Source organism: Fragaria vesca, linkage group LG3 (genome assembly GCF_000184155.1).
Source record: "Fragaria vesca subsp. vesca linkage group LG3, FraVesHawaii_1.0, whole genome shotgun sequence".
In the NCBI taxonomy this organism is placed as follows: domain Eukaryota; kingdom Viridiplantae; phylum Streptophyta; class Magnoliopsida; order Rosales; family Rosaceae; genus Fragaria; species Fragaria vesca.
Window position 1 is genome coordinate 17,707,038 of NC_020493.1, and position 13,941 is coordinate 17,720,978.

General features: G+C 38.7%; 2 protein-coding genes across 2 annotated transcripts; both read left to right on the forward strand.

The window, feature by feature from the left end:
- The first annotated feature begins 1,243 nt into the window (after nucleotides 1-1,243).
- Nucleotides 1,244-6,565, forward strand: LOC101296937 (U-box domain-containing protein 13-like). Its single transcript, XM_004294458.1, has 4 exons — nucleotides 1,244-1,661; nucleotides 3,591-3,707; nucleotides 4,020-4,472; nucleotides 4,950-6,565. The coding sequence occupies exons 1-4, from the start codon at nucleotides 1,389-1,391 to the stop codon at nucleotides 6,135-6,137; spliced, it is 2,031 nt and encodes a 676-aa protein (XP_004294506.1). The 5' UTR covers nucleotides 1,244-1,388; the 3' UTR covers nucleotides 6,138-6,565.
- A 4,955-nt stretch (nucleotides 6,566-11,520) lies between these two features.
- LOC101304170 (dof zinc finger protein DOF3.6-like) lies at nucleotides 11,521-13,170 on the forward strand. Its single transcript, XM_004294483.1, has 3 exons — nucleotides 11,521-11,571; nucleotides 11,777-12,664; nucleotides 12,725-13,170. Exons 1-3 carry the CDS (start codon nucleotides 11,521-11,523, stop codon nucleotides 12,827-12,829), a joined length of 1,044 nt encoding a protein of 347 aa, XP_004294531.1. The 3' UTR covers nucleotides 12,830-13,170.
- Nucleotides 13,171-13,941: the final 771 nt, after the last annotated feature.

Here is a 13,941-nt window from a genome sequence, read left to right on the forward strand (position 1 = left end):
CCCTCCTCTCTACGGAACCCGACCGAACCAACTTAACCTAGAATAGCTGGAGCCGCCACGCCGCCGATTAGTTTGACGGTCTCCCGTGCCATGACATCATGGCTCCTTGGCCTTGTTCTGCCGCTGGAGACAAGTAACCTCCGCCACCCCTCCTTAGAGCTGGGACTTGTTGTCTTGAGAGCAAGCTCCACTTCTCAAGGTAATCAATATCGACGCCACCGATGCAGATCTAAGGCTCATACCTCTTTCGTCGATCCTCGATCCGCCGTCGATGGCAAAACTCGCCTCACCCACCCACGCTCGCCGTAAGAAGATGCACGCCTTCACCCTTCTCCATTGAAGAGAGTAGCCGTTGTGTAAAGAACCGAGTCTTCGTGCTCATCAACAAATCACCATCACCGAACGCCTCACCAGAAGAGATGAGGTGCCATCAAGAGAACCCGCAGTCGGTTCTCACCGCCGCCTTGCACCAAACCCTAGGTTTGGTATCCTCAGCTCTACCTTTGGTGGAGCAAATAATGCTAAGATTATATCGATATATAGATATAGATATACTTAACTAGCACTTTCAATGGTAAAACCTCGTAGCTAAATTTCATTCATATGTTTAGGTGAATACAGACATTTAGGTATAGGTGACCACATGCATCATTCATGTAATACTACTAGTTAAGAAAAACTCAATTTTAATCAGTGTCAAGTAAAGCGAAAGATAGTAGTGGAAGTATTGACATATGACTTTTAACCGTTATACTGCTATAAAACTAAATAATTAAAACTTACTAAAGAGGAAAATACACCACAAGCTTAACTATACACGTTTTCTTCCTAAGTTGGACAATTATATGCTGTGTGAATTTAACGTGATACCAAATATCTTCCTGATTTGTAATATCACTTTCACAATTTTCCTTTTCGGCTGTAAAAATCTCCTTCCTTTTACCTCTTCCAAAACGCTCACTTTTCACTCTCTGCCAAAACAGCGAAACTCCAGGTGAAATTTCACCTGCCCAGAATTGGCGCAATTTACCGGCGGTAGTTGAACCGAAAAAACCGATCGCCTACCGAAACCAAACACGCCGAGCCGAGCCGATCAAAAGTCGAAGCCACTCAAGTCAACCACAAGTCCACCCAGGGTTAAAAATCCCTAACCATGGTTAAAACCCCGAGTACACAAACCCAGCCACTCAGAGCCACGCCACAAAAAAACAAGACCACCCCTCTCCGCGCGTCCCCCACACACACTCTTTCTCTCTAAAATAAAGCTCTCCTCTCTTCGTCTGAGACGACTCTCATTTCCGCCCGCTTTCCAGACAAGTCCTCCCCAATCACTCAAATCCGACCTCCAATACGGTGCCGTTTATCGAGATCAAATCGGAAACACACCTATGGAAGAAGATAAAGGTGCTCTGGTTCAGAGCCTGATTGACACGGTCAACGAAATAGCTTCGATCTCCGACTACAGATGCACGGTGAAGAAGCAGTACTGCAATTTGGCGAGGAGGCTGAAGCTGTTGACTCCAATGTTCGAGGAGATTAGGGATATGAAAGAGGCGGTGGTGCCGGAGGAGACTGTGAAAGCTTTGGTTTCGTTCAGGGAGACGCTGGAATCGGCTAAGGAGTTGCTCAGATTCGGCAGCGAAAGCAGCAAAATTTACCTGGTGTGTTGTATCTTTCGATTCTCCGTTTCTCCTCCTCGCATTTATGGGAGTGTTTTTGCTGATTGTAGTTTTTGAATTGTTTTTCTTGGTTTTGATTTCGAAAAATCTGATTGCTGGATTGAATGAGCAATCCAAATTAGCTGAGGTAAGAATTATAATTATAATTTATCGTAGAGATAACTAATCTCAGCAATCAATCTTTTTGTTTGTTCTTTTGTTCTTATCCGGCTGTTTCACACTTGTTTCCGATGCTTAGTGTTATCTATAGTCTTCGAACATTGATAGGAAAATTATTTTTGAAATTCCTGATGAATATTGGATTGTGATGAGGAATCTTTGGTGAAATTGTTGGATAAATAAAGTAAAAACTAATTTTTATGCATGCTTGACCTTTTTGAATTTGACAGAAAGTTCTTAGTCCATTATATTTGGAGTCCAGAGAAATATTTGTTCAAAAAGAAGAAGAATTTCATGATTTAATAGCATAAAGCATTGTATTTGGTTTTTCAGAGTGTCCCTTTCATCTATGAAATTCGCAGTGTCAAATTCATATCGTATGATGATGTGATACTAGTGGTTGGCTCTGTCTCCGGTTATGGTCTATGCTTTTTTTATTTGTCTTCACACCATCACCTATGTAATGGGTAAAATTTGCTTGGTACTAAGAGGTTGTCCATCTAACTGTTAGCTCAAAATGGAATCTCATGAAATGAGATTAAAGAGTGAGAATAGACACAATAGTGGAATATCCTTGGTTGCATGGTATCAGTTAAGTTACCTCGTGGAAGGCTGATGTTACAACTCCCAACACTTTATTATGGCTGTTCTTTGCTTTTAGTTTTGATGGCACTTTCATGTTTTGATCTTACAACTAAAATCACTTTTTATTTTGATAGCCTTTGCTTTAAGTATTGGTGGCACTGAAAGTTTGATGTTACAACTTACAACACTTTGGAGAACATAAGTTAGGTCCCAGAGAAAGGAGAGATGAATGAATTACATTTCGGCGTTCCTCATAGTTATCTATATATTTCATCTAGATGCATAATCTGACCATTTGACCATTTGTTCAGCAAATGTTGATCTATTTTTCTTTTGCATGCTTTAGTTCTTGATTTGGCTGTTGTGGTATTAAGGTTTTGGTACAAATTGTGATTTTGTCACAAAAGTATTATGGAAGTGCTGCACAGGAAATAAAAGGAAAAGATATTGCTACTTCTTTTCATGTTCTTCGAATATGATGAATTCAACATAGTACCCAAGGGAAATGCTGTCTATTTAATTCATTTGTTAAAAGGGTTCCTATAAAATGCAAGTTTTTGGGAGGGAAGATAATAAATGTGGTATATGATTCTTGTTAAAAATGGCTGCATAGTGTTTCTTGAGCTCTGAGTATGTAATTGATTCATTTACATGACCACTGCCATATACCGCAGGGATTATAATTGACTGTAGGGATAGTTTATGATAACATTCAAGATGCCAGCTCTTCCATAGAGGTCTGAATGTCGTGTTCAATCTCTTTCTCACACATTTGCAATGTCGTTTGTGGTTGAGATTTGAACTTAAATTTCGTAACAACGTTTTAGGTGCTCATAGTGAATGTTATCTCATTATGCAATATTCATAATAAATTTCTTTATGTTACTTGCTGATAGATACATTAATGCATGTGTAAGTAGTTTCTCTCAATCTACTCTATTTATATGGATGTATGTCCTACGGTCTTATTCCTCGCTGTATTTTCTTTTTCTTTTTCTTTGCTGGGGCCTTGTAAGATGTTCCCTGCAGTTGATTAGTGATTGTTTTTCTTTTGTGGCCAAGTTTTCTTTTCAAGTTTTTAGAGCAATCCGGATGGTTCAAACTTTTAATAAGATCATGCCTTGATTGTTCAATTTCGCTCATCATTGTATTTCTCCCCATTTGCAGGTTCTAGAAAGAGAGCAGACTATGAATAAGTTCCTTGAGGTGACAGCTCGATTGGAACAAACTTTAAGTGGGATTTCCTATGAAGAGCTTGATATATCAGATGAAGTTAAGGAACAGGTATATATTCATCATTTGAACAATCCTGTCATTAGGAGGCGATAAGTGATAACCTCAACATGATTTCTTTCTAGTCCCTGTCAGTCAGCTACCATTATAGTTACCTGACAGAAATTTGAAAAGGCTGAAATATTAATTTTCAGTATAGATTTAATTATTGTAAGAATACACACTTGCACACAAAGTGCAGTGACTTGGAAAATTGAAAGACGTATGTGGCTCGATAAAATTTGACTAGACCCCAGAGCTGAACTTAACTCTATTTGCTATAATACACACTTGTTACATTCTCGAACTCTTTCTCTATTGCAGGTTGAGCTTGTTCTAGCTCAGTTTAGAAGGGCCAAAGGAAGAGTTGATTTACCTGATGTTGAGCTATATGAGGATCTCTCATATCTTTACAATAAAAATGATGCAGCAACAGATCCCACAGTCTTTAGACGACTGGTTGAAAAGTTACAATTGGCAGGGATAGGTGAACTTACACAAGAGTCACTAGCATTGCATGAGATGGTCGCTTCCAGCGGTGGGGATCCTGGAGCAAGCATTGAGAAAATGTCGATGTTATTGAAAAAGATTAAGGATTTTGTACAAACAGAAAATCCCAACATGGTTGCTCCTGCTACAGAAAAGAATCTAGTTGCAACTTCCAGCGGACAAGCATCTACTGACAAGAATTGCAAGGCCCCAGTTATACCTGATGATTTTCGATGTCCAATATCATTGGAATTGATGAAGGATCCTGTCATTGTTTCAACCGGGCAGGTATTTATTGCTCTCTTATACCAAGAACTGAATTACAGTTATTACACCATAATTAACCCTATTCTTTTTGCCTCGTGATCAGTTGAATAAGATTAGATTTTTTTTTTGGGCACATTCATTCATTTTTCTTGTAAAAAATTGTTGGCAAATTGAAATTAGATTGTATGGCTGCTGCATTTTCATTTCTGGAATCAATCAATAATCCCAACGGTTTCCAACATTCATCTGGGATTAGCCTGGTGATTGTATGTACTTGAGCTATGTTTGGAGATAAATACCCTTTTTTTTTCTTTTTTTTTTTGCACCCTCTATTTGGATTGATGCAGTATCCCAAGGGATTCTTGGCCCAGAGAATAAGCCGCTGGGGGCCCGGACTGCCAAAAGGGCATCCGGTTTATTTTTGTTGAACTTAATTTAGACTTCATGCCGAAGAACATTACTGTGAATTCTAAATTATCTTGTTTTCCACTGATGCAGACATATGAACGTTCCTGTATTGAAAAGTGGCTGGAACAAGGGCATGGTACATGTCCGAAGACACAACAGACCCTCTCTAGCACCAGTCTCACACCGAACTATGTTTTACGTAGCCTCATAGCCCAGTGGTGTGAGGCAAATGGTATTGAAGTGCCAAAAAGGCCCAATCGACCCAATAAAACTGCATCTGCTTGCTCGCCAGCAGAACGTACTAAGATTGAAAATCTTCTTCACAAACTAACATCAGCAAACCCTGAAGACCAAAGGTCTGCTGCTGGTGAAATCCGCCTTCTGGCCAAGCGTAATGCAGATAACCGTGTTGCTATTGCTGAAGCTGGTGCAATCCCCCTCCTTGTAGGGCTTCTTTCAACCCCTGATTCTCGCACCCAAGAGCATGCTGTGACAGCACTGCTCAACCTTTCAATATGTGAGGATAACAAAGGAAGCATCATTTCCTGTGGAGCAGTTCCTGGTATTGTTCATGTGCTCAAGCACGGTGGAATGGAAGCACGGGAAAATGCAGCGGCAACCCTTTTCAGCCTTTCTGTTGTGGATGAAAACAAGGTTAGAATTGGTGCTTCGGGAGCCATTCCACCGCTTGTTACACTGCTGAGTGAAGGTACTCAAAGGGGGAAAAAGGATGCTGCAACAGCACTGTTTAACTTGTGCATATATCAGGGGAACAAGGGGAAAGCAGTAAGGGCTGGTGTTGTTTCAACACTAATGGAGCTGCTGACAGAAACTGGAGGGGGAATGGTGGATGAAGCACTGGCCATTCTAGCAATATTGGCTAGCCATCCTGAAGGGAAAGCAGCCATTGGAGCTGCCGAGGCAGTGCCAGTTTTGGTTGAAGTCATTGGGACTGGATCTCCTCGAAACAGAGAAAATGCAGCTGCGGTTTTGGTGCACCTGTGTTCTGGGGACCCACAATATATGGTGGATGCTCAGGAACTAGGAGTGATGGATTCATTATTGGATTTGTCACAAAATGGCACAGATAGAGGCAAGAGAAAGGCTGCACAGTTGCTTGAGAGAATGAATCGGTTTATCGAGCAGCAAGCTCAAGCTGAAGCTGAGGGCGAGACTGAGACAGAGGTCGAGGTCGAGGCTGTGATTGAACCTCGGCCACTGACACAATCCGAGACCCAGCAGCCACAGCCATTGTCTGCAGTCAACGCCGACAGATGAGTGTTCATTTTGGTTTCCTTCTTGTTTGGTTGGTTTCTTTTGTTCCTTTTTAGTATCAAAAGAGGCGGCTATGCTATCACAAGGGAGGTGGAAGATCACCTTCCTAATCTATAAGTCAATTCTTTTTATGTGTGTGGGATGAGAACTGTACTTTGGGATAGTAAAATTATAAGAGCATCATGGGTTAGGGGGGATAAGAGTAAAACAAAAGGAAGAAGGGCTGATATATATAGCTGACATGTATTTTGTGAAATGTACCGTTGACTGTAATCATCCTCAGTTTTTGGTGAAGAGATGTGCAGAACTTGTTTGCATTTGCAAATCGGTAGCATCTGCTCTAAGGTTATAATCAGTGCTTCAAGTATAGAGAGAGCATGAGCTCAGAAACATATTGTCTATCGAATTCGAATCAATTTAAAGGTGTTGAGAAGTTCAGTGTCTTAGAATACTGCTACATTTCATGAATAGATACATGTTTATGCGATGAGCAGTGAAAGAAAAGGACGGTGATGATCGATATATTGAGCAACTGTCAATTAAGATCATGAGACCTTTTGATTTAACAAGATTCGAATTGAATTCTAAAAATCAAACTTTTACTTGGCTCGGATTGGGATGTATCGCCGAGCCCTTTAAAGCGTACTCCATAATTTAGTGTGTTCAAAGAACAAGATTATCTCCACATGATTCAATATTAGGAAGGATTGTTTAGAAATCACGTACCATTTTTGTTTCTTCTGAATGTGATGCATGAAGTAGATCATGCACCTTCCGCAGATTATCATGCCAAATCATAAAGAAGACGAATAGACAGAGATATTGAGATGCATGAAACATACAAGATAAAGAGATGCACCTCAATTTGCCAACAAATATCTTTATTGACAGTATTTCTCGGCAATTGTCTCCTACAAAAGTAAACTCAAATTTAACAAATATTCGTCGGCAAGAGCCTATCTTAAAATGATTTTCAATAACTACAAAATTAGAATATTGCCGATGAATTATTTATTTTTATTACCAATTTTGAAAAATCTGTCCAGTATCATTTGGTCTAGTGGCATCAGTCTTTCATTTGTAAGTGGAAGGTCGTGAGTCGACTCACGAGATTCTCGTTGTAACATTTAAGTTATTTGTTTGATAAAAAAAAAAAAAATTCTGAAAGATCTTGTGATTTACTGAACGTTCTTGTATTGAGAAATGGCTGGAACAATAGCATGGTACTAGTCAGAAAATAGAACAGACCCTCTGCAATTAGCACCATTTCTTACTGATATATGTACTGTATGTTCTATATTCGAAGCCTTAGGCTCATAGTGCAGTATCGCTGAGGCAAATGGAAGTACTGAAGCACCAAAAAGAGACCCATTGCATCCAATAAAACTGCTTCCCTTTGCAAAACGTATCGAAACACCTCATTTGCAAACTGACATCATCAGCAAACACCAAAGACCAATGTCTGCTGGTCTTCGATCTTACCAAGTGTACTGCAATCCTCCCAGGCCTCGTGTGCCTGTACATGATATTTTCTTCCATACTTCTCATCATCAATTTCTTGTGGTGCTAGAAGCCTAGAAATGTGAGTGACAAGATCATGCCCAAAATGATACGATACTACTACTACCGACCATTTTCAGTTCTCTCGTGTTAATTCAATGGAATATATCACCCTGGAGTTGGCATATATAAAAAGCATATCACCCCGAGATATTAATACCCTATTGATCTTGCCCTACTCACATCTGCCCGGCCGGCTGGGTTAGTAAACCAGTAGAATTATCATCATTCAATAATACATGGTTATGGATAGACCTGTAAATAGACCTAATCTAGAGCGGATCGACCCAGATCCAGATCCGTAATAGAAATTTTGGGTCCGGATCCGACCCGTTACCCGCCGGATCATTGATAGCTCGATCCAAATCCGGATCCGGCGGTTTAACCGATATCCGACCTGTTAATCCGATCCGTTTTTTATAATAAATATTTTCAAATTTTAGATAATAAATTCTTAATTTTATCATAAATTTTTATAAAACACTAATGAAATATTATAACAAAGTTTACATCAAAAGTAGAATTACATGCATGGCCAAAATACTTCTTAACAATAAACTAATATAATCAAAATACTAGACCTCCAATGTTTTTAGCAACAAGTATAAAAAGAACATAAGCATCAGTAACCTTTAACTTCATCAAATCATACTTTATACGCAATTTAAACGTTTAGGTTGTCCGAATAATTATTATATTATTTAATATTTATCAGTAATATTATATTTATAAAAATATTATTTAATTATTTTAAAACGGATCCGGGTCCTTAACGGATCGGATCAATCTTGATCTGTATCCAATCCGTTTAATAAACGGGTTAACGGATCCGGGTCTTTAACGGATCAACATGTCAAATTTTTGATACAAGCCCTTTTAAAAATCACGGATCCGGAGCGGGTTAATTAGGATCAAAATCCTGTCCATTTACAGGTCTAGTTATGGATAGATATGAGCCATCAAACCTGAGGCTTCTATTTCCACCCCCTCCTCTTTTTTTTTTTATGGAATATTTGAAGTACTTGGCATTGCTTTGAAGCAAATATATACTTTCCACAAGCTTGTGCTAATAAGATAGAAAGTGGCATTTGTTGGGCGATTTGGAAAGATCGTCATATCACATAAATGGTACGTGTATCATTGGCAAACAATTGATCAAGACCCTTCTTCCTCTTTATATCCATATAGTTCCGTAGAAAAGATTGGAATTATTAGGGATCGATTAAACGTGTTCATGCATGCATGCGATCTTTTGATCGATGAGATGTAAAAGCTAGGAAACAAAGACAGCAGTGGTCATCAATTACAAGATAAGAAAGGTCGATCATATATGAGGGTATTTGATCTCAACAAGATTCGAGTTAAAATCCTAGCTAAAGAACGAACACTCTCACTTATTATCTCCACCTTATAAAGTTCTTAGAAACTTCAACTTAGATTATAGTAGTATCGATCAATGCATGTACGTTGTACCATTACTTTTCCTATTTTTGATGAAACGGTCATTTTCCCTTAATTATATTAATTATGGCATGTAAACTGAGATACATACCATTATAAACTATATATACGTGATGCTCGATCATACTTCACAATTTTCAACAACAGTTCTGGCCGGGCTGGGTACACTCTTAACACAAGTATTTCTGAAAATCTAAGATAGATGAAGATGCATTAGTCTCAACTCTGGTCATGATCAGTCAGGTAAGTTGTAAAGTTCATATTCAAACCAAAACTATGGCCGAAGTACTTAGGTTAACGTCGATTTGTAAATAAGATTGCTTATAGACGAAGGGAACCTAATTTGGCTTTCCAGTGTCACGTATATATATTTCCATCGACCCTAGCTAGCACTATACTACAACCCCACAGAAAAAGGGAAGTTCTATAATATTTAGCGACAACCGCAGTACCAATTTGGGGTCTCCATCTGAGAAAAGGTGATTAAACAGAAAAAACCGAGTAGCAAAGGAAAGCAAGAAAGATCAAAACTATAATGCATCTTATATATTCCTTATCAAAGCTCAAATAATATAAAGAATGACAATTCGTGAATAGAAGTTGATGCATTCTCTTTATCGTTTCTTAAATTATAGGAGTTAGGCATTAAAGTTGTGAGACAAGTTGAAGATTTTGTGAAGCTAAAAAGGCAATAAAGATGATAAAATTTGGGGTAATTGACTATACACTTAGAAGAAAACGATTCCTGTCATCACAGTAATTTGACATGTCGTTATAGATAAGAAATGATGATTACTATTTAGGAATTACACTCACCCAAATTAATCCGATCCTCTTCGGATAATTTTTCAACCTTTTGTGTTACCACTTTGTTAATTATCCCATCTTCAACTTGATCTTTCTTCTTCATTAAGAATATAAAACAGTTACTTGTTCTTCCTTTTCATGTGATATTTTCATATCAATTGTGCATTCCAATATGATTCTGTAACACGTTGTGGCCTTTTGGGTCTTTCTATTGCATCAAATTATTGGAAGCTCATATTATTTTAGTTTGCCTTTTCTGTATATTTCATTTTCCTCGGTCAATTTTACTACGTTCTATTATTGTACATGAAACCAATACAATATATGTAATTATCTTTGTTACTATATATCCTTTTTTTCATGGCTAAAAAACGTCAAAATGTCAGTTCTCTTATGGAAGGTATGGTTTGATATAAACAAGAAAACTGCCCTAACAAAGGCATGCAAGAGTTGGGACGCATACATGAGTTTTTCTCTTTTGGTGGGTGCTAGAGGTAATGAGGTATACGTCAATTATGGTTTCTGAGCTTAATTTAAAGGGGAAATTCTTCTATGCATGATTTGCAAATAAACTGTGCAATCTTAACCATTCATATATTGAGACCCCATGTATGTCCAATAAAGTCATAGATCATTACTATTCACATATGGAGTCGTGTATTTACACGTCGTGCATAAAAGATTATCCTAATTTCCTAATAACGATAAATAAAATAAATTTCATGAGCACAGCTTGTTCATCACTTGATTGGTATTTGATTTGAATCGGATCTAAATATAAACTTACTTGCCTCATTTTAAAAAATTTTTTTTTTTCCAGAAAAAGACTGGAATGAGGCATATGCGTACGTATACCGTAGTGTAAATTCATGGATTCTAAATAAATAATGGATTAATGGTCATTTGAGCAAAAAATTCACATGCTAGAGTGTAATATATATGTAATATATACACACACACATGCGAAAATAATAAATACCCCAAAATGAGTCCGTACAACTCCTAAATCGATCAAGGGTTAAATTTGATTCCATCTCTAGCTTTGAGGCGGCGATCCCACTAGAATGGGCAAAACCAATCAGATAGTGATATGCAGTTTGCTTTTAGAGAGACTGTGTCAAGTTCCTCTCTCTATGTCTAAGCTCTGTCTCTCTGTCTTTCTCTTTCTCTTTCTCTCTTCCATGCATGGTGAGCGGAGCAACTAGCTTTTCCCAGAGATCACTACTAATTAAGTGATTAAATCACAGTAGTCCACAGCATCTAATCAAAAGGAAACCTTATATGCGAAGAAATTTCGTCCACTGAAAAACCCTAAAGATTATAATAAAAACAAAAAGGAACGAGAGCAGGAGGGAATGAATTGCGAGTGAGAATAAAAGCAAAATATATATACAAAAGCCAGCCTCTCTCTTCCTTGCTTTCCTCCCTCTCTAGCTTTCTCTTTTCTCTTTCTCTCTTTGCTCTCTCTGGTATTCCCTCCCTGTGATTCTCCACCATATTTCCTAAAGACCCATCAAATTTACTTTATAAAAGAAGGAGAAAAAAAAGATCAAACTCCATGGTTTTCTCATCTATTCCAGTCTATTTAGATCCTCCCAATTGGCACCAGGTGAGGTTTATTTCTCTCCGAATTTCCATCAATAGCTTCTTCACCAAAATAGAAAAGGAAGATTTTTAAAAGTAATTTTAAAGATAATTATTCCTATTCGTTTGTGATATCTGTGCGTATGAATATACCAGAAATATTTCTTTCTTTTCTTTCCTTCCATGGTTGATTTATAGCTCTCTTTGGATCTGATTTTATCTTCCTGCAGCAACCAAATCATCCCCTTGGAAGTGGAAGTACCGAAAATCATGCACAGCTTCCACCACTGCCTCCAGCGCAGTTCGGCACTCATGTCGGCGGCGGTGGTGGTACTGATGGTAGTGGTGGAAGTGGTACGGGCTCCATCAGACCCAATTCCATGGCTGATCGAGCCCGGCTGGCCAAGATACCACAGCCAGAGACCGCACTAAAGTGTCCACGGTGCGAGTCCACCAACACCAAGTTCTGCTACTTCAACAACTACAGCCTCTCTCAGCCTCGCCACTTCTGCAAGACTTGCCGCCGTTACTGGACAAGAGGGGGTGCCCTTAGAAATGTTCCGGTGGGAGGAGGGTGCCGAAGAAACAAGAAGAGCAAAACCAGCAGCAGCAGCCGCTCCAAGTCTCCAGCCAGTTCCACTGAGAATCAGCAGATGAGGGAAACAGGTTCGAACAACCCGACTGGTTTGATTAATCAGTTGTCGCACCCACAGGCTCAGTCACTTCCTTTCCTGGAGTCGATACAGAATCTTAGTCGTTACGGTGGTGCTGGGAACATGGGATTAAACAGCTTCAATGAGATCCAGCAAGTTCAAGCTCAGAGTACTACTGATCACATGGGATTTCAGATAGGAGCTGGGAACAATATGATGAACTTATCTGGTGGACTGGGAATGGATCAGTGGCGTAATTTGCAGCAAATTCCTTTCTTGGGTAGTACTGGTTTCGAGTCATCATCAACAACAGGGTTATACCCATTTCAAAATACTACTGAGGGAGTTGATCAAGACAGTCAGCTCAGGAGTACAAATTCTAGGGTTACTACTACTCATCAGGTGCCTCCTGTGAAAGTTGAAGATCACAACCATGGGGTGAGTTTGACTAGACCCTTTTTGGGTATTTCAGGCAATAACATTAACAGTAGTAACAGCAACATCAACAACGACAACGACAACAACAACAACAGCAACAACAACAACAACAACAACCAGTTCTGGGGTGGAAATGCGTGGGCGGATTTATCAGGTACTCTCAACTCTTCTTCCACAAGCCATCTCTTATAAGCATCATCAAGAGTACTAATAGCACGTTCGAATCCGAGAAACACTGTACAAGAGACGGTAACGAATTGCAAGAAACCCTTCAGCTCATCTTTTGATGATTAGAGGAGCGATTAGGGAGGGATCGACGATCCAAGAAAGGGATAGGCTTAGTTTGCTCTACTTTGTATTTTCTTTTGTTTTTCTTAAAAATCTGCTCGAGTCTTATTAAGTTTCATGCATGCATCCTACTATGTTTCCATTGTAGGTGTTTAATCTAATACGTTTGCAATTGGTACTTATGTGTGTATCATACTATGTTTGGTGGTTGTATCTGATACAAGCTATGAGCTCAGTTTCATTTCATTTCTTGTGGTATCCCTCTTTAAATTCTTTATGTTTAGGCACGTACATGAATAATTATATACACATCGCATGCGATAAGATAATTAGAAATCAAAGTGCACAAACTTTGGTTTTTGTATTTTTTTCATGACTATCATTCACACACACACATATATTTCTTGATATACTATGAAGTACGTTAGTGAAGAACCTCCACTTCTCTGTAGGCTTCTTTGGCTTTTAATTAGCTAGTTATTCCTATTGTTCATATGAACTTCGATCGATCATGCAAAATGAAGTATATCATGAACGAGCTTCCAAATTTCATTATGTACCTGATTTTGCATTTATTTCACCCTTTAGGATCTCTCTTTGGTGTATTGTAGTTAATTTCCAAAAAAATGTCAGCTAACATTGGTCTGAAAAAGGGTTACCTTTAAGTCATATTTCACCAGCTAGCTAGCAAGCATGTTCCCTCTTCAATGGTGTCTCTGATCTCTGCAAAATAAATGAAGGTAAAAGTGATGTCATGGAGAGACTTGAGAGGGACACTGACTCCATTCTTCACATTTTCCCCAATTCCTCCATATGTGGCAAATTTTGGAATTCCAAGAAAGCTTCTTGCCCATATTTATCGTGTGATTCATTCACTGAGATGTGATTTTGTTTTCAGATTTCAAAGATAACTGTTTACCACATTTAGGTTTATCTATCGGGAGAGAGAGAGAGAGAGAGAGAGAGAGAGAGAGAGAGAGAGAGAGAGAGAGAGAGAGAGAGAGAGTAGTACGTAC

Excerpts from the sequence above, each read along its gene's own strand:
- LOC101296937 (XM_004294458.1), top strand. The coding sequence starts at position 1,389 with ATGGAAGAAGATAAAGGTGCTCTGGTTCAGAGCCTGATTGACACGGTC. Across the intron at positions 1,662-3,590 it reads AAAGCAGCAAAATTTACCTG|GTTCTAGAAAGAGAGCAGAC; the intron begins GTGTGTTGTATC and ends CCCCATTTGCAG. Across the intron at positions 3,708-4,019 it reads CAGATGAAGTTAAGGAACAG|GTTGAGCTTGTTCTAGCTCA; the intron begins GTATATATTCAT and ends TCTCTATTGCAG.
- LOC101304170 (XM_004294483.1), top strand. The coding sequence starts at position 11,521 with ATGGTTTTCTCATCTATTCCAGTCTATTTAGATCCTCCCAATTGGCAC. Across the intron at positions 11,572-11,776 it reads ATCCTCCCAATTGGCACCAG|CAACCAAATCATCCCCTTGG; the intron begins GTGAGGTTTATT and ends ATCTTCCTGCAG. Across the intron at positions 12,665-12,724 it reads TGACTAGACCCTTTTTGGGT|AACAACAGCAACAACAACAA; the intron begins ATTTCAGGCAAT and ends AACGACAACAAC.